At 36.5% G+C, this 19,080-nt stretch overlaps 1 protein-coding gene across 1 annotated transcript in view; it reads right to left on the bottom strand.

Annotated features, from left to right (window-relative positions):
* Window positions 1–19,080, bottom strand: part of LOC115214091 (pappalysin-1-like) — a 197,083-nt gene that overhangs the window by 85,932 nt on the left and 92,071 nt on the right. The window contains exons 4-5 of the mRNA XM_029783146.2: window positions 1,930–2,066; window positions 791–1,081 (exon numbers count right to left, since the gene is read on the bottom strand). Of these exons, the coding sequence (XP_029639006.2) occupies window positions 791–1,081; window positions 1,930–2,066 (428 nt within the window). The remainder of the gene's footprint in view (window positions 1–790; window positions 1,082–1,929; window positions 2,067–19,080) is intronic.

Raw genomic sequence — 19,080 nt, 5'->3', positions numbered from 1 at the left:
TAGGCGCTAGGCGCCCATCCTCTGTCTTTTCTTCACCCAGGACTGCAGCTCTGTCAAGGAGACAAGCTGTGGAAAGAGGAGCCTCCCACACGAAGCCCACACACGCTCACTGTCAAGAAATCGATGTAGGTGGCGTAACTTAATAGCATGCCTGCGCATTAGAAGCCACGGCATACCTAACTCGCCACTCAGAGGTTACTGGCAACAGAGTGACCGCCTGACCATTGAAATGCATCTCTTCCACAAGAATTTAAATAAGAGACGCTCCAACCTGGTCAAGCAATAACCGGGACAAGGCACGACGGTCAGGCGATAAATGATAACAGTAATAATAATAATAATAATAATAATAATAATAATAATAATAATAATAATAATAATAATGATGATAATGATGATGATGATGATGATGATGATGATGATAATAATAATAATAATAAGAATAATAATAATAATAATAATAATTATTATTATTATTATTATTATTATTATTATTGTTATTATTATTTATAATAATAATAATAATAATAATAATAATAATAATAATAATAATAATAATAATAATAATAATGACTTCAAATTTTGACACAATCCAGTAATTTCGAAGAGATGGAGTTAGTGGATTACATCAACTTCAGTAATTAACTGGTACTTACTTTATTGGCCCCGAAAGGATGTAAAACAAAGTCGGTTTCGTCGGAATTTTAAAACAAAAGTGAGCCTGAATAAATAGCAAAAACCTCTAACAATACTGCCATTTAATAAAAGTACTAATGATATTTATACTTACTTGCATAGCTCATATAGTTACGGAATGGTGTGTTCTTAAACGGCCCCATTCCACATCTTCTGACAGTCGAATCTGGATCTCGACAGTTCATGTTCTGGATCGTTGGGAGCGTATCTGAACACAAATCACCTAGTTCTAAAGAAGGTTCAGTCTCTCGGCATCGGTCGTTGCATTTTAGTTCCGATACTCCATGGTGGACATGCCAAAGTCCTAGGTTATGTCCAAACTCATGTATCAGTTCGTCTAACTTCCCAGGAACACCAAAACTGTTTGTGTCAACTATAGTTCCCCCTGAAGTGAAAATACGATACTTTATATGTTAACAACTCACGAATTAGTCATGTAAGGGAATGTAATGCATGTGCCTTAAGAATAAGTCTCATTATTTTAATACATATGTTCTTCAAGCATCTGTGCTATACATATAAATGTTTTGAAATGTACGTCTGAGAGTGTAAGTGCATCATTTATACGATATACAGAAAGTGCTTATGTTAAAACTCTATCATATACGAAGTACAGTGCTTAAACAGAACTAATGTGACCGCAATGATATTTTAAAGGAAAGGCTCGAACTAACAAAAGTGAATCTCACCTTGCAGTGATGTTAACTAATCGCAAAAAATTGGTTAAAGCTGGAACTTTTCAATGCCGCGCTCAAAATTCAAACGTAATGATGAGGCATTTAGCGCTAAACTGATTACCATATCACCCTTTCATTGTTGGGCTTCTTGTAAAAATAACACTGCTATTTTAAGAATCAATCGTCGATACTGGTATTGTGTAGGATAATGATAAATATAATCGGTATTTTCAAGAAAACACTTGCTTCAATTGAGATAAGTCAACTTCATTTGCAACTGTGAAAATCTTATGAGCATTATTTATAAGAAAGCTGTAACTCTTTCTAAACGGAAATAGTAAAATATTTTCTATCCATTTTCCATTCTGAAATAGGTGTTAATCAACAACTGCTGTAAGATGAGATAAAGAATTTGGAAAATTAACCACTTAACCATTGTTGCTCTTAATTCGGTAATTTAATCGGGAACTTGACGTATTTATTTGATACTCAAAGAAATACAGATTAGAGTTGTTTATTAGAAATCAAATCAGTCAAAAATAACAAGAATACTCACCTAATGAACTGTAGACGTTTTTTTCCCAAGGAAAAGTGGCAAGTCCTTTTAAAGACCATGAGGCAAAATAGACATTTAAATGAGTACTTCCGTTCACATTTAAGGCTGTTTTGTATTCGTCCATACTGAGATACACTCTAAAAGGTAAATTCAAAATTTTATTATCAAGAGACTTATATTACATACGCATATGCTTGCATAGATGCTTACATACATACACACACATGTAGGACATCACTACTAAATTTTTTCCTGAAGAGTTAGGAACACTAGAGTTCTACCAACACTGACCAGCTGAAAATCGAATATGATATCGTCACAATACAAAACCCTGCCTTCTTGGGTATTGCACATATCATGTAAAAGGTTCTCTCAGTCTTAGGTACCAGACTTGAATCAAGAACGTTAGAAAGAAAATAAAGGCAGATTTAGTAACTATAAGCGAAATGACTACTACTACTACTACTACTACTACTACTACTACTACTACTACTACTACCACCTCCTCCACCACAACCACAACCACAACCACCACCACCACCACTACCACCACCACTACTACTACTACTACTCTGGAATATGCGAATATGCAAAGATTGAAAAATTAAGGCCAATATAGTTATCTGAGATAGCCGGGAAAAAAACGCTTCCTAATCGATGTATCAATACCAACAAATGACAATGCTTCTCTAAAAGAAACGGGGAAACTTTCAAAATACAAACGTCTGGAAATAGAGGTAACTCGAATGCGGAGTCTAAAATCAGTAACAATTCCTATCATATTAGGTGCATTAGGTATGATAAAAAATATTCAGACAAATACATAACAAAAACACCAGGACTTACAAGTATATATAACATATAGAAAATAGCACTACTATGCGCCCCACACATCCTACGTAAAACGCTTTCAATATAGTAAAAATAATTGCATCACAACAAATCACAACACATACCCAAGGCACACAGATCTGCGCTCGGGATTGCAGTGAAAGCACGTGATAAAAATAAGACTACTGAATAATAATAATAATAATAATAATAATAATAATAATAATATAATAATAATAATAATAATAATAATATTAATATTAATAATAATAATAATAATAATAATAATAATAATAATAATAATAATTATTATTATTATTATTATTATTATTATATAATAATATTATTATTATTATTATTATTATTATTATATAATAATAATAATTATTATTATTATTATTATAATATTATTATTATTATTATTATTATAATAAGGGTTTATCATAGCAGCTCAAGATCAATGCCTACCAACAAGAAACTACCAGGCCAACATATTAAAGATCAGAAGCAGTCCAACGTGTCGTGTATGCAAGCAACAAAATGAAACCATTGACCATGTGGTCTCCAAGTGCAGTCTTCTAGCGCCTACAGAGTATCTCAACAGGCACGATAGAGCTGCACAATATATTCACTGGGTAATCTGTAAAAACCTGGATTTGCCCCATGAAAAAAACTGGTGGGAACACAAACCACCCCCAGTGCTTGAAAATGACCACATCTCACTCCTCTGGAACTTCACCATTCAAACTGACAGGAAGATAGATGCAAATAGGCCAGACATCATATTGAAAAACTTCAAACAAAGAACATGCCTCCTCATTGATATGACTGTCCCAATCGATATAAACGTATCTGTCAAGACCTACCAAAAACTGAGCAAATATAAAGATCTTGAAATAGAAATCAGCAAAATGTGGAAGCTGAAGACTAAAACAATACCTGTTGTCATAGGTGCCCTGGGAATGATAGGAAAAGGGGCTGATAGCTACCTAACTCAGATACCAGGAAACCCAAAAATGGCAGAAGTTCAAAAGATAGTGCTCATGGGAACTGCTCATATCCTACGCAAAATACTCTCTATGTAATCTCAAGGTTTAAAACAAACATAATTTTCGGTTTAAAAAAAAAAAAAAAAAACCTTTTTTTTTTAGACATTCATTAGTACAACATCCCCACCCCCCAAATATATGGCACACTAGGCATAACAACAACATGAACTTCCAACTCTGTTGTCTCTTGAGGTCTCTGGGTGAGACTTGGAGCCAACTTGTACAAATATAAAGCAAAAGTCAAACATAGAATAATAATAATAATAATAATAATAATAATAATAATAATAATATAATAATAATAATAATAATAATAATAATAATAAAAAATAATAATAATAATAATAATAATAATAATAATAATAATAATAATAATAAGAAGAAGAAGAAGAAGAAGAAGAAGAAGAAGAAGATGATGATGATGATGATGATGATGATGATGATGATGATGATGATGTTGATGATGAAGGAGAAGAAGATTCTTTTATTTACTGCCCACATGAGCCGCTAAAACATTTAGGACAGTGAGAATATACATGGAAACGTGAATGCAATAAAAAAACAATAACAAAAATACTAACAAAACAACACCCCATCCCACAAAAAATCTAGCACAACAAAAATCGCCACCCAGTGGCAACCAAAGAATCTATGTTCCGAGCCTCGGTACTTACCAAGAAAGCCATGACTGTTGCTCCTCTATCCTCCATACTCTACAGCCTACGGAAACGAGTTTAAAATCGGCACCCCTCCCGGTCCATACTCGCCACGTTCACTTCCCCTCCATCTGAGGCGGGGAGCAGCATATTACCTTTCAACCCTCGCTTTCCCTTTCAAATGGAATTTTAAAATTTCGATGAAGTATTGGTCGAAGAAGAAATTGTCTGCCTTCACGCCTTTTACCCTCGTCCTCCACATATCCACTTTCACCATAACTACCAGACAAAGGAAAACAACCTGCCCTTCCAGACCAAAGGATGCCAGCGGATGATCTTCACGATGGAGTCGACCAATAGCCGGATATACCATACACGTGATAGCAGCTGTTCTATATAACTACACAATTCAGAAATGTTCGAGAACTGTAAGAGCGCGTACTACTAATAATAAATATTTTTGTTATTTTTGTTATTTTTGTTACTTTCGAAGATGGCTAGTTCATGTTCAGTCTGACCTATGATAAATATCTCACACTAATGGTAATCATAAGTTCCTTACCACTCCTTGTGTTATGCTATTTACACAGATCAAAACTTAGGGGAATAGTTTTATTGTTTCACTTTCGTTTTCTTTCCGTGTTAATTATTTGCATTAGATATTTTTTAACATTATTATTATTATTATTATCATTATTATTATTATTATTATTATTATTATTATTATTATTATTATTATTACAATTATTAATGCAAAGTTGTCTGAACTGGGGCGCCTTTACTTCTATCATGAAGTGGTGGCTAGCCAGACAAAATATTTTTCTCTTCTTTGTAACTACATACGCAAAATAGCTAACACTGTCACATAAAGACATACACAGAAATACATGTCTGTACATACAAATACACACCCATACACACAAGTGCGCACAAACACACATTTAAAATTGCCAAAAATTCTTGTATTCCCTGCCGCTGACTATCATCACTAATGTTTCGGCGATAAAGATAAAATTACTACCATTTTCTGACAGCTTTACGATCTTAATATTTCATACCAGAGTGATAATATACATTGGCAGAGCAGTGAAATGATACGGACATTTCAGTGGCAACAGTTTGGGCAAAATTTGCATCAGTTCAGCCTTAGAAATAAGACCATCACAAACAGGCCGTTAATGTTGCACATTACAAACGTACATACTCGCACGCATCCACATATACGCTTCACATGCATGCACGTTTTGTATAGTAAGCAACATGTTCATTCATTGATGCCTGTATATAGATATATACTTATATATGAGTAAAAATGTATACATATCTACTCTCACAGAAATGTATTGAATGCGTATATTTATGAATGTGTGTGTGTTTGTATAAGTGCGCACATACACAGGCACATATGTATACGTATGTGTATATATATATATATAATATATATATATATATATAGAGAGAGAGAGAGAGAGAGAGAGAGAGAGAGAGAAAGAGAGAGAGAGAATGGAAGGGAGAGAGAGAGAAAGTGGGTGGTGAGAAGCTTGCTTCCCAACCACGTGGTTCTGGTTTCAGTCGTCCTGCGTGGTATCTTGGGGGAAGTGTATTCTACTATAGCTTCGGGCCAATCAAAGCCTTGTGAGTGAATTTGGCAGATGGAAACTTAAAGAAGCCGGTTGTATATATGCATATGTGCGCTCGCGCGTGTGTCTCTTTATGTCTGAGTTTGTTCCCCCACCACTGCATGACAATAAGTGCCGGTGTGTTTACATCCTCCGTAAGCTAGCAGTTTGACAAAGGAAACACATAGAATAAGTACCAAGTTTGTAAAAAATAAGTACTGGGTTCGATACATTCGAGTAAAAATTTTTGAAGGTGATGCCCCAGCATGACTGCAGTTTGACTGAAACAAGTAAAAACAATTATATACAGTTTGATAAATGGTGGAATATAATATTATTTCGATCAGAAAACCACACATCTTGCAAACATATATCCAAGGTTTCCTGATCATAATAATATGTGTGTGTGCGCGAGTGTGTGTATAATCCCCTTACACGAAAGAAGATTTGATTCGTGAAATCTAATTGCTGGCTTCAATCAGCACTCTTGCAATTCCTGGCTAACAAGATAGAAGCAGCAGTGGCTGTGTAGTAAGTAGCTTGCTTACCAACCACATGGTTCCGGGTTCAGTCCCACTGCGTGGTACCTTGGGCAAGTGCCTTCTACTATAGCCTCGGGCCGACCAATGCCTTGTGAGTGGATTTGGTAGACGGAAACTGAAAGAAGCCCGTCGTATATATATATATGTATGTGTGTATATGTCTGCGTGTCTGTGTTTGTCCCCGCAACATCGCTTGACAACCGATGGTGGTGTGTTTACGTCCCCGTAACTAGCGGTTCGGCAAAAGAGACCGATAGAATAAGTACTAGGCTTACAAAGAATAAGTTCTGGGGACCATTTGCTCGACTAAAGGCGGTGCTCCAGCATGGCCACGGTCAAATGACTGAAACAAGTAAAAAGAAAAAACAAGTCAAGTTGTTGGCTATTTGCATGAATAAGTAGAAAACTGCATGTTTTCGGGGGAAAAAATATGTGATCGTATGTGTGTGCATGTATGTGTATATACTGTAAGTGAAGTGTGTAGCTCTGCAAGTGTAACCGGATAAAAGTCTGTGCGGCGAACAAAAAATACACTGCAAACCTAAGTTACATCCTTATAGCTAGGAAATAAGTAACAGACAAAATACTCTCGATGAGACGGAGTTCCAGCATGGTCACAATCCAAATAGTAAAGGCGGTGAAAGGATAAACTATCGACAATGGACCGTGATGTGTGAGTTAACAACTGAATTCACATCTGCAATCGACGATCAAGACCAGTATATTGCGTATTCTAGTAACTAAAACACCTTATCTAAACAGAGAAATTTAGGGGAACCTACTAAAGCTGAACATATTCAGAGTTTTTTTTTATGTATGTAATTCAGTAACCTTTAATAAGGTTTATTTCTGTAGTGTCTGCAGAAATGAGTATTAACTGGCAAACCTTCAAACACTTCATCTGATTAGTATACTTTCTTTCATATTGCTCTAATGCAATATTTAGTACCTACAGCATCTTACACCTATTTAAATGCATTTACGTACATAATATCTATAAAAAAAAGGCTTTCTTGTAGTTTTGCTGTCTGTGCTTGTTATTGGTTCTTTTCTTTTGTAGTCGTTACTTTAGATTGCTATTATTCAGTTCTTTTTATTCGTTGTATATAGCTTAACTCGTAACAGTTGTTCTTTGTTTATTATTGCTGCTATTTATTATTATGATTATTATTATTATTATTATTATATTATTATTATTATTATTATTATTATTATTATTATTATTATTATTATTATTATTATTGTTATGATATTTTCTTCCTCATTGTTCTGTGGTTTTACTTTTCCTTTCAATTAACTCCTCCCTTATTCTCTCTCACTCCCTCTCACCCCTCTCTCTCTATGTATCGCTGCTGTTCTTTACCCTTCTGAACTCCCTTTCTTTATAATGCTGACAACAGAAATGAACATCCTATTTTTCACACTTTTCCAATTACCAAAATTTCCACTGTTCTGCTCACACAGACCATGTAATTTCATCTTGTAGTTCTCTCGTTCTCAGTAGGAATCCACATTTGTTCTTCGTAGCTTACTTCACTGGCACTAACCGGACCGTTTTTACTAAAGCAGATAGAATGAATGTTCTAATTTATCCTCTTCTCCTTGTTTATTATTATTATTATTATTATTATTATTATTATTATTATTATTATTATTATTATTATTACTTTTTTTTTCTTCTTTCAAATTTCCTTCCATTTCTTGCCGAGTGTCTTCCCGACTCCTAGGGCAAACAAACTCATAGCATACATTGGTAGGCCATTAAACCAAACTCAGTAGTTCGTTAATTTTTTTTTTTTTTTTTTTAAAGTTAAATTAAAATACATGAGCAGCAACAGTTCTCACATCGACAATGCTCTTCTCAATACGTGTGATGTACCAGTTAAGACAATCTTTTGCACTTCTTGCAGGGATGGTAAGCCAGGGATTATTCTCATATAATTTTCGGTTCCCTTCTTGATCATTCCTAGTGCTCCTACGATCACTGGTATTGTAACCGCCTTGAGATGCCACATTTTCTCAATTTCAATGAGTAGGTCTTTATATTTTCTGAGCTTGTCAAACTCTTTCGCTGAGATATTATGATCACAGGGGATGCTCATGTCGATCAATAAGCAAACTTTATTGTTTTGGTCTTTCACAACAATATCTGGTTTATTGGCCTTGATGGTTCGGTCTGTATGTACTGGAAAGTCCCACAGAATGGTTACATTTTCTCCTTCAGTTACAGCCTCAGGGTGGTGATTATACCACTTGTCGGCAGTTTTGATATTGTAATGCCGACTTATTAGCCAGTGGAGATATTGGCCAACTCTGTCATGTCTTAATTTATACACCACTGGTGCTAAGACTTTACATCCAGAGATTAGGTGGTCCACTGTTTCAATCTTCTTCTTCTTCTTCTTCTTCTCTTCTTCTTCTTCTTATTCTTATTATTATTATTATTATTATCATCACCATCATCATCATCATCATCATTATTATTATTATTATTATTATTATTATTATTATTATTATTACTTTTGTTGTGTTATTATTGTTGTTTTTTGTACAAGCTGTTCCATGCCATACCCAGAGATTTCAAGTAATAGCATGTTGAACTTTTTAATATGAGTAGTATTTATGATTAAATAAAAGATATAAATGGGCCCGGTTTCCCGGTTTCTATGGCGTATGTGTTCCCCAGCTGGACGGGACGCCAGTCCATCGCAACGTTAATCATTTATGCCAGCTGAGTGGACTGGAACAACGTGAAATGAAGTGCTTTGCTCAAGAGCACAACGCGTCGCCCGGTCCAGGAATCGAAACCACAATCTTACGATCATGATGCTGACATCCTAACCACTAAGCCACACGCCTCCACATTATTTATGATTACAAATTTTATATTGTGGGAAGATGAAATCAGATTCTGTTAAATTTGTAATACTTCAATTTTGAATGAGTTTTAAGAGAATCAGGTTTTCTTAGGTTAACAGTGTTTTTTCTGAAGATGCGGGTAGCTCTTACGAGAACAATTTTATGTAGCTCAGATACTTTTGAGTTTTATTGTATTTGGTCGTATTGTTTAAACGTGCCATTTTGTATTACCCCGAAAGCTCCAATGGTCATAGATACGACTGTCGCTCTAAGATGCCACGTTTTTGAGATTTCTTTTTCAAGATCCTTGCATTAACTTTTCAAATGATTTTACAGAAGTGTCATCTGCTGGTATTGACAAGAAATACGTTTTGTCAATGTGAATTTTTTCACTAAAAGCGGTGCCCCAGCATGGCCACAGTCTAATGACTAATACAAGTAAAAGATAAAAGATATCTGACTGTTCTCCTGAATAGTACGATCTGTTTGGATATTGAAATCCCAAATAACGGTGGTGTCGTCTTTTTCAACAACGTTGGAAGGTCTTTGATCCTACCACTTCTTCTCATATGGGAGTCCAAAGATTTCATTTGTGTGCTTCACAAATATAAAGGAGACAAGACTAAAGTCACTAACATCCACATAAAAAAGGAAGGTAAGTAGCATGTGATCGTTACATTGACCCATGACTGAGAAAGTTGTCATGGCGATACCTGCTCAGAGGCCTACGCAAACTTGCAGAAAGCGTATGGAGAGGAGTGTATGAGACACATACATGTGAGCGAGTGGTTCAGACGTTTCTAAGATAGCTGAAAAAATGTCAATATTGACGAACGTTCTGGGAGACCCGCAAACAGCAGAACTGAGAGAAACATCACAGATATGTATGCAGTTGTGAGGTTGTGTAGATTAGTTACGGTTCAGTTCAGTCCTTTATCATTGAAGAATTGGGTATGAGACGCGTGTCTGCCAATTTTGTACCAAAACTGACCAAAAATACGCTCGGGTTTCAGTTGCACACGATCTCCTTGATTGTGTAGAGAATGGTGAACACTTTTTGAAACCTTTGCGTAGGCCTCTGAGCAGGTATCACCAAGCTTTTAACAAAATTTGATGCAGAATCTCTGCTCAACATTCTACGTCATATTCAATGCGATGATCACACGTTACACACCCTCCTTCCAAGCACTGTTGTAAACAGTGGAAGTGAGCTAGAACGTTAAAAATTAGTGCGCATGTACAACAGTGTTCAAGGAAAGGTCAAATTGTGCCAAGGGGCTTTACTTTGCGTGATGTAGCTTCGTTACTATGGCAACTGTCCGGATACTTATTAAACACGCAACGTATAAGCCTCATGAGCAAGTCTTTATACATAGTTGTTGGATACGGAAAAGATAGCTATCAACAGCTCAAATCACATCTAGGGTCTTTAAAACAAGAAGGGACACACTGGACAATGCAGTCCTGGATACGGCAAAGTTGGGACGGAATCGGTTGGAACACTTTTGATCATAGACATGTCCATCAGAATTTACCCGGGGACTGAATAGCAGCAACGTCAGTGAATGATAATATGACAGAAATAGAGCAAATTCGTTGTTTGCGTAAAAGATGTAGGAATGCCACGAGCGAATGATATATATAAATAACAATTCCATGATGTCATTATCCCCCACCAACGTTAATGAAAGTCAATCAGGAAAAACAATTTACTAGAAATAGCATCAAACTATCCCTCAAATATGACTACAATATCTTGATAATGGAAAGAATACATTGTATAATGAAGTTCCTGGTATATAAAAAGATAAGGTGATCGCGGATGGAACGCCTTTGATTTCTCTTTTTTTCTCTTTTTCTCTTTTACTTGTTTCAGTCATTTGACTGCGGCCATGCTGGAGCACCGCCTTTAATCGAGCAACTCGACTCCGGGACTTATTCTTTGAAGCCCATTACTTATTCTATCGGTCTCTTTTTTGCCGAACCGCTAAGTGACGGGGACGTAAACACACCAGCATCGGTTGTCAAGCAATGCTAGGGGAACAAACACAGACACACAAACAAACACATATATATATATACATATATACGACAGGCTTCTTTCAGTTTCCGTCTACCAAATCCACTCACAAGGCATTGGTCGGCCCGGGGCTATAGCAGAAGACACTTGCCCAAGATGCCACGCAGAGTGATTGAACCCGGAACCATGTGGTTGGTTAGCAAGCTACTTACCACACAGCCACTCCTGCGCCTATATTATTACACTTTTTCATAAAAAATGAGCTGGTATTAACCAAAACAACAATAAAAACACTGAAGCGCACTTTATCGTAATACAAAACTGGATCTATACAATGTTGCCATCTACCTACCTGTCACAGTATCTTAATGATAACATCGAAGCGCTTCTGTATAACATGAGATATTGGCTTTGCTACTTGTGAGATTCTAGGTCATATATTCAACTAATTGTCTTTTTATTGTAATTGTTGCTCTAATTATACATTTTATGCTGATTTCTTGCTTTCCTCCTCCTCCTTAACCTCGCTCTCCGTTTCCTTTTTTCTTCTTCATCACTTCCACTTCTTTCTCTGTCTATTATCAGCCTGTTAAGCGAACATGTACTCTAGTGTAGCATTTCTGTTACTCTAAAGCACACTTGTTAAAAAACGTTCTTTAGGTAGCGCCTTTCCCAGAATACGGACACCTAAGTTTTGAGTTTTGACGTACATTCATTTATGTATTCCATGTACATGTTTGCATTCTGTAAATATTCTTTTCTACTCTAGGTACAAGACCTGAAATATTTTTGGGGTAGGGGCCACTCGATTAGATTGACCCCTGTGCGCAACTGGTACTTAATTAATTGATCGCGAAAGGATGAAAGGCAAAGTCGATCTCGGCAGAATTTGAACTCAGAGCATAACGACAGACGAAATACCTATTTCTTTCCTACCCACAAAGGGCTAAACACAGAGGAGACAAAGAAGAACAGACAAACGGATTAAGTCGATTATATTGATCCCAGTGCGTAACTGGTACTTATTTAATCGACCCCGAAAGGATGAAAGGCAAAGTCGACCTCGGCAGAATTTGGACTCAGACCGTAAAGAGAATTTGGACTCAGACCGCTAAGCATTTCGCCCGACGTGCTAACGTTTCTGCCAGCTCGCCGCCTTGAATTCTGTAAATATTCTTCCCATAATACACTGTGCAACATTAATGACTTGTAGGAGCGCGGTATTTCGTTATGCAGCCATATTATATTACAAAGTATATTAAACGTTCTACTGTGTTAGCAGTGCGCTTTACATCACTTGTTAAGGTTATCTCTATAGATATTCTATAGAAATTATTGCCAGCACTGATTTTTGGTACAACGGTTCGTATCCGAGACGTCAGATGTAAAGAAACAATGATATCGAAAAGGCAAAAAGAGAAAAAATGTAAATGGCGCATATACTATATTTCGGCAATTGTTACTTCTCCATCAGCACCCATCTAACCCTTTAATCATCTATGAATAAATTGCACAAATAGTCACTAAATACAGCGGTGTAACGTCAGTATCTTGTAGGGACGCAGTATTTCGTTAGGCAATCGTAACTGTAAAGTATATTAAACGTTTTTTTTATGAGTCAATATCGTATTCTACTGCATTAGCAGTGCGCTTGTATCACTTATTTTCGTTACGCCCATTACCATTTTTTCATCTTCGATCTCATCGTTTTTTTACATCTGACGTCTCGGATACGAAACGTCGTAATAAAAATCAGAGCTTTTTTTTCATCTACTTGTTACAGTAATTTGACTGCTGCCATGCTGGAGCACCGCCTTTAGTCGAGCAAACTGACGCCAGGATTTATTCTTTGCAAGTCTAGTACGTATTCTATCGGTCTCTTTTGCCGAATCCCTATGTTACGGGGATATAAACATTTCAACACCGGTTATCAAGCGATGGTAGGGGATAATCAGAAACAAATACACGCACACACACACACACACACGCACACACACACACACACACACACACACCACACACACACACACACACACAACACACACACACACACCACACACACACACACACACACACACACACACACACACATATATATATATATATATATATATATATACGACGGGCTTCTTTGAGTTTCTTTCTACCAAATCCACTAACAAGGCTTTGGTCAACCCGAGGCTATAGTAGAAGACACTTGCCCAAGGTGCCACGCAATGAGACCACGTGGTTGGTAAGCAAGCTACTTACCACACAGCCACTCCAGCGCCTATAGTACTGGCTATAATTACTATAGAATATCTGTAGAGATAACCTTAGTAAGTGAAAGTGATATCAGACACACTGCTAAGACAGTAGACGACGGTATTGTCTTATAAAAATGTTTAATATTCTTTGTAGCATATTTTAGTTGCATAACGAAATACTGCGCTTCTACAAGTTATTTATAATTACGTACCAGCTTTCAGGAATGTACTTAGTGTATAAAATTGGTATATCCAATAACGTTACATCGCTGTATTTAGTGACTATTTAAGCAATGCGTTCGTGGATGATTAAGGGGTCAGATGGGTGCTGATAAAGGAGCAAAAACACCTCAAATAGGGCATATGCGCCAATTACCAATTTTTCACCAACAGAAATCAATGCTGGCAATACTTTCTATAGAATATCTGTAGAGATAACCTTAACAAGTCCTGTGCAACATATTTCGACCTTTCCCTCATCTTATGATATTAGTCCGTCCCAGACCACACTTCTTTGACTCCTGCTTCACGTATGTTTGTTTATAGTTTCTGTATCACTTGCAGCTCTTGTGGCGTAGGTAATTATGATGATGATCCTCATCGTCATAGTTATTATTATTATTATTATTATTATTATTATTATTATTATTATTATTATTATTGTTGTTGTTGTTGTTGTTGTTGTTGTTGTTGTTGTTGTTGTTGCTATCACCAAGGCTGCTAGCTGGCAGCATCGTTAGTATGCGGGGCAAAATGCTTGGCGGTGTTTCGTAAGACTTTATGTTCTAAGCTCAAGTTCCCTGCCCCTGATCAGAAATGCACATATTTTCAGCTAATAAGGGACATGTTCCGATGGTCATAGAGAAGCAAATGACAAGCAAATCTGTGGTACTGAGCAGAGTTTTTGTGCAGCCAATCTTTTATACCAAGACAAAACACGTACATGGTAACACTTCCAATCAGTTAAGATCAGAAGCCATGAGCGCTACTGCTTGGTACTGTATCAGGGCATTTATTACTGGATCAGGGTGTTTACTGCATCAGTGCATTTACTGCCATCGCTAAGGTTGTAAAACGGCATAATTGTAAGCACGCCAAACAAAATGATTGGCATCATTTCGTCTGTTTAGGACCTGAGTTCAAATTCGCTGTGGACGATTTTGCCTTCTATACCTTCAGCTGAACACATGGATCGATGTAGTCGACTTATCCCTCACACTCAAATTCCAGACCTTGTTTTAGGGTAGTAACATCGGTTTCAATAGGCATCCAAGTATTTCATTACGTATTTTTATATTCTGATTTCAAATTCTGCAGTCAGGCACTCGTAACGAAATTTGAAATCAGGTTTATATCTGAAATTTTCGAGATCAAAAATATATAAACAGCTCTCAAGTTTCAAGCACTATTCCTTACATAATCGCCTGCAACCTTCCCCCAAAATTCTGTGCTTGTGCCGAGACTAGAATTCATTAACATTATTATATTGACGATTTGAATTATATGTACTCAGTACATACCACCAGATACGACTATACCAGCAGTTAAATTTGGAGGTCAGGTATCTACATAAAACTTTTTTATATGACACAAATACAAGACTGTATTCATAAACTGATGTTATCATACAAATCATAGGTCACATTTTGAAATTCAGAATTAACGAATCGTTATATACATGTATTTGGAAATATTACACAATGCACTTATTTAGGGAAAATGATATATGTTACAGCACAAATAAAAATAATATAACATAAACAAGAGCAAATATATTACCTTGGTGCATGTCTTACGATTCAGTATAGAAATATATAGTCGAAGACATGCTTATGCATACAGATAAGTACATATACCATTCAACAACAATACATATATACATACATACACACAAATACACACACAGACACATACAACAACTCACACACACACGCATATACATATGTATATATATAAAGTTAATCCAAACAAGAAAGCACAAAAAAACACAACAACGCGAGGACGTGGAACAAATATAGTATTATTGGACGCTCAGGAAAGAAGGAAAGAAGGAGGGTTTAACGTTTCGAGCGGAGCTCTTCATCGGAAACATAGAAGAAGGAAAGATCCAGAGAGGGGAAGACAGAGGGAAAAAAATCGCCAACGGTACACACGCGGTCACATTTTGTATATGTATATGACTGAGCGTGTGTGTGTGTATGTGTGTATACGTACATAGGGCACATGACTGAAACAAATGAGAATAAAAGAATGTATGTATGTATGTATATATATATATGTGTGTGTGTGTGTGTGTGCGTGTGTGTGTGTGTGTGTATCAGTTTATCAATTTGAGCTGCAAGATTCCTGTGAAATCGTGTGTTGAAACAGATGTTGTATTTCGGGATGGTCATTTTTTTTCTTTTTGCCAAATGAACACACGCACTATTTATTTGTTCTTCATTCGTTTATTACTGTTCTAATTTTTTTTATATTAACTCATGTCCATTATCCAGAAAAAGGACATGAGTTAATTTTTTTAAAAATTAGAACAGTAATAAACGACTGAAAAACAACTCTATAGTGCTTGTGTTTATTGAAATGTAGCAATGTGTATGTGTGTGTTTGTGTATACTCTTATTCTTTTACACTTTTACTTGTTTCAGTCATTTGAATGCGGCCATGCTGGAGCACCGCCTTTAGTCGAGCAAATCGACCCCAGGACTTATTCTTTGTAAGCCTAATACTTATTCTATCGGTCTTTTGCCAAACCGCTAAGTTACGGTGAGGTAAACACACCAGCATCAGTTGTCAATCGATGTTGGAGGGACAAACACAAACACGACATATACACACACATACATATATACATATACATATACACAACGGGCATATTTCAGTTTCCGTCTACCAAATCCACTCACAAGGCTTTGGTTGGTCCGTGGCTATAGTAGAAGACACTTATCAAAGGTGCTACGCAGTGGGACAGAACCCGGAACCATGTGGTTCATAATCAAGCTACTTACTACACAGCCACTCCTGCGCCTATATACTTTTTCTATTATACATACATACATGGTGACTGCCCCTTCGTTATCGAGTATGGCCATTGCATTCATACATACATACATACATACATACATACATACATACATACATACATACATACATACATATATACGTATGCCTACATATACCCGAATATAAAATTATGCCTTTATCTATATCTATATCTATATCTATATCTATTGATAGATGTATGTATATTCAAATATGTATGGAAGTAAATGTAGGAGGAATAAGCGAATTAGACAGATCAATATATACATGAAATTTACCTTTATTCCCGCTCAAGTTTAAATCTCTTGAGCACTACTAAGCGTATTCTATACTGAGAATATTCGGATCTCATCAGTGAACTATATAAATATGTATGTGCGTGTATCCGAGTGTTGGCACTTGTGGTTGAGTAAATGTCTGTGCCTTTGAATACACAAGCACATATATAATAAGAAATATATACATATAAAAGGAGACAGATAATAGGAAATAAGATAGCAGCGTATTTTCTTGCACAAACCCGGGGAAGTAACTTATTATTCATATGTTGAACGTGGTTAACCTGAAACTATGTATGTTTGTATAGTGCTATGTATGTTTGCTCTAGCACCTATTTGAAATTCAGAAAGTATATTTGTATGTTTTATATGCATTATATTCAAGTATTTCAATTTTAAATCTCCCGCATAACAATATAAAACATAGTCATAAATAGAAATATATGAATGCATGCATAAATCTCTGTATGCCTGTGTGTGTATGTGTAAGTATAAACACACGCACACGCACAGACTCACTCACACATACACATACATACATTCATACATTTATAAATATACATATGCGTGGTTGTATGTGTGTGTATGTATATACAGACACAGACATATATGTATGTATGTGTGTATATATATCAAATGGATGCATTATAAAACTATTCCACATATACAGTAACATACCAACAATCCAACATACCTCCATCATCAGCTTTTATTCTTTTACTTATCTAAGTCATTTGATTGCAGTCATGCTGGAGCACTGCCTTTAGTCGAATAAATCGACCCCAGGACTTATTCTTTGTAAGACAAGTACAACGATTGTCAAATGATGGGGGTAACAAACACAGACGCGCGCGAGCACGCACACACACATATACGATGGGCTTCCAGTTTCCGTCTACTAAACCCACTCACAAGGCTTTGGTCGGTCTGGGGATATAGCAGAAGACACTGGCCCAAGGTGCCACGCAGTGGGGCTGAACCCGGCACCATGTGGTTGGGAAGCAAGCTTCTTACCACACAGCCACGCTACATCTATTGCCACGCTGCGTTTATAGGCGAAGGAGTGGATGTGTGGTAAGTAGTTTGCTTACCAACCACATTGTTCCGGGTTCAGTCCCACTGTGTGGCACCTTCGACAAGTATCTTCTACTATAGCCTCGGGCCGATCAAAGCCTTGTGAGTGGATTTGATAGACGGAAACTGAAAGAAAGCGGTCTGTCCTCTATGTGTTTGTATGTGTGCGTGTGTGTATGTTTTGTGTGTGTGTTTGTGTGTGTGTGTGTGTATCTATGTGTTTGTGTGCCTGCGTTTGACCACCACCATCGCTTTACAACTGATACTGGTGTGTTTACGTCCCCGTAACTTAACGGTTCGGCAAAACAGACCGATAGCATAAGTACTAGGCTTACAAAGAATAAGTCCTGGGGTCCATTTGTTCGACTAAAGGCGGTGCTCCAGCATGGCTGCAGTCAAATGACCGAAACACAGAAAAGAATAAAAGAATATGTATGTATATGTATATGCATATGTATGCATATATATATATTTGCTAGTACATACGCAGTGAAGCTATACATTAGCGTCGTATTTATTACGTTCGCTATTTTCCAGTAAATATCGGTACTTCGTTGTGCCATTTATTTGCTTTTATGTATAATTTTCCCTCACGGGCTATCCTTTACTGGAAAGCAATACTCTAGTATTGCATTACTATTTTCATTGAAATTTCTTCACTGTTCTCGTTCTGTCAACGTTTTGGCGTTCAGTCGAGTGTATTGGCATGGATGTGGCAACATCTGAAAGGTTGTCGAGGTATATGTGGCTGATGAAGATAAATCAAATATATGTGTGCAGACATATTTTGAAGAATCTGAAACCGGTACCACATTATCCCTTTCTAGGTATTTCATTTTTCAGATGTTCTCCCTAGAGGTAAGACAATTTTTTCATGTTTGTTGCACACACGCATTTTTGCTAGTACATACGCAGTGAAGCTATACATTAGCGTCGTA

This window comes from Octopus sinensis, linkage group LG1, assembly GCF_006345805.1.
Source record: "Octopus sinensis linkage group LG1, ASM634580v1, whole genome shotgun sequence".
Taxonomy (NCBI): domain Eukaryota; kingdom Metazoa; phylum Mollusca; class Cephalopoda; order Octopoda; family Octopodidae; genus Octopus; species Octopus sinensis.
This window is presented reverse-complemented; position numbering and strand designations above follow the sequence as displayed.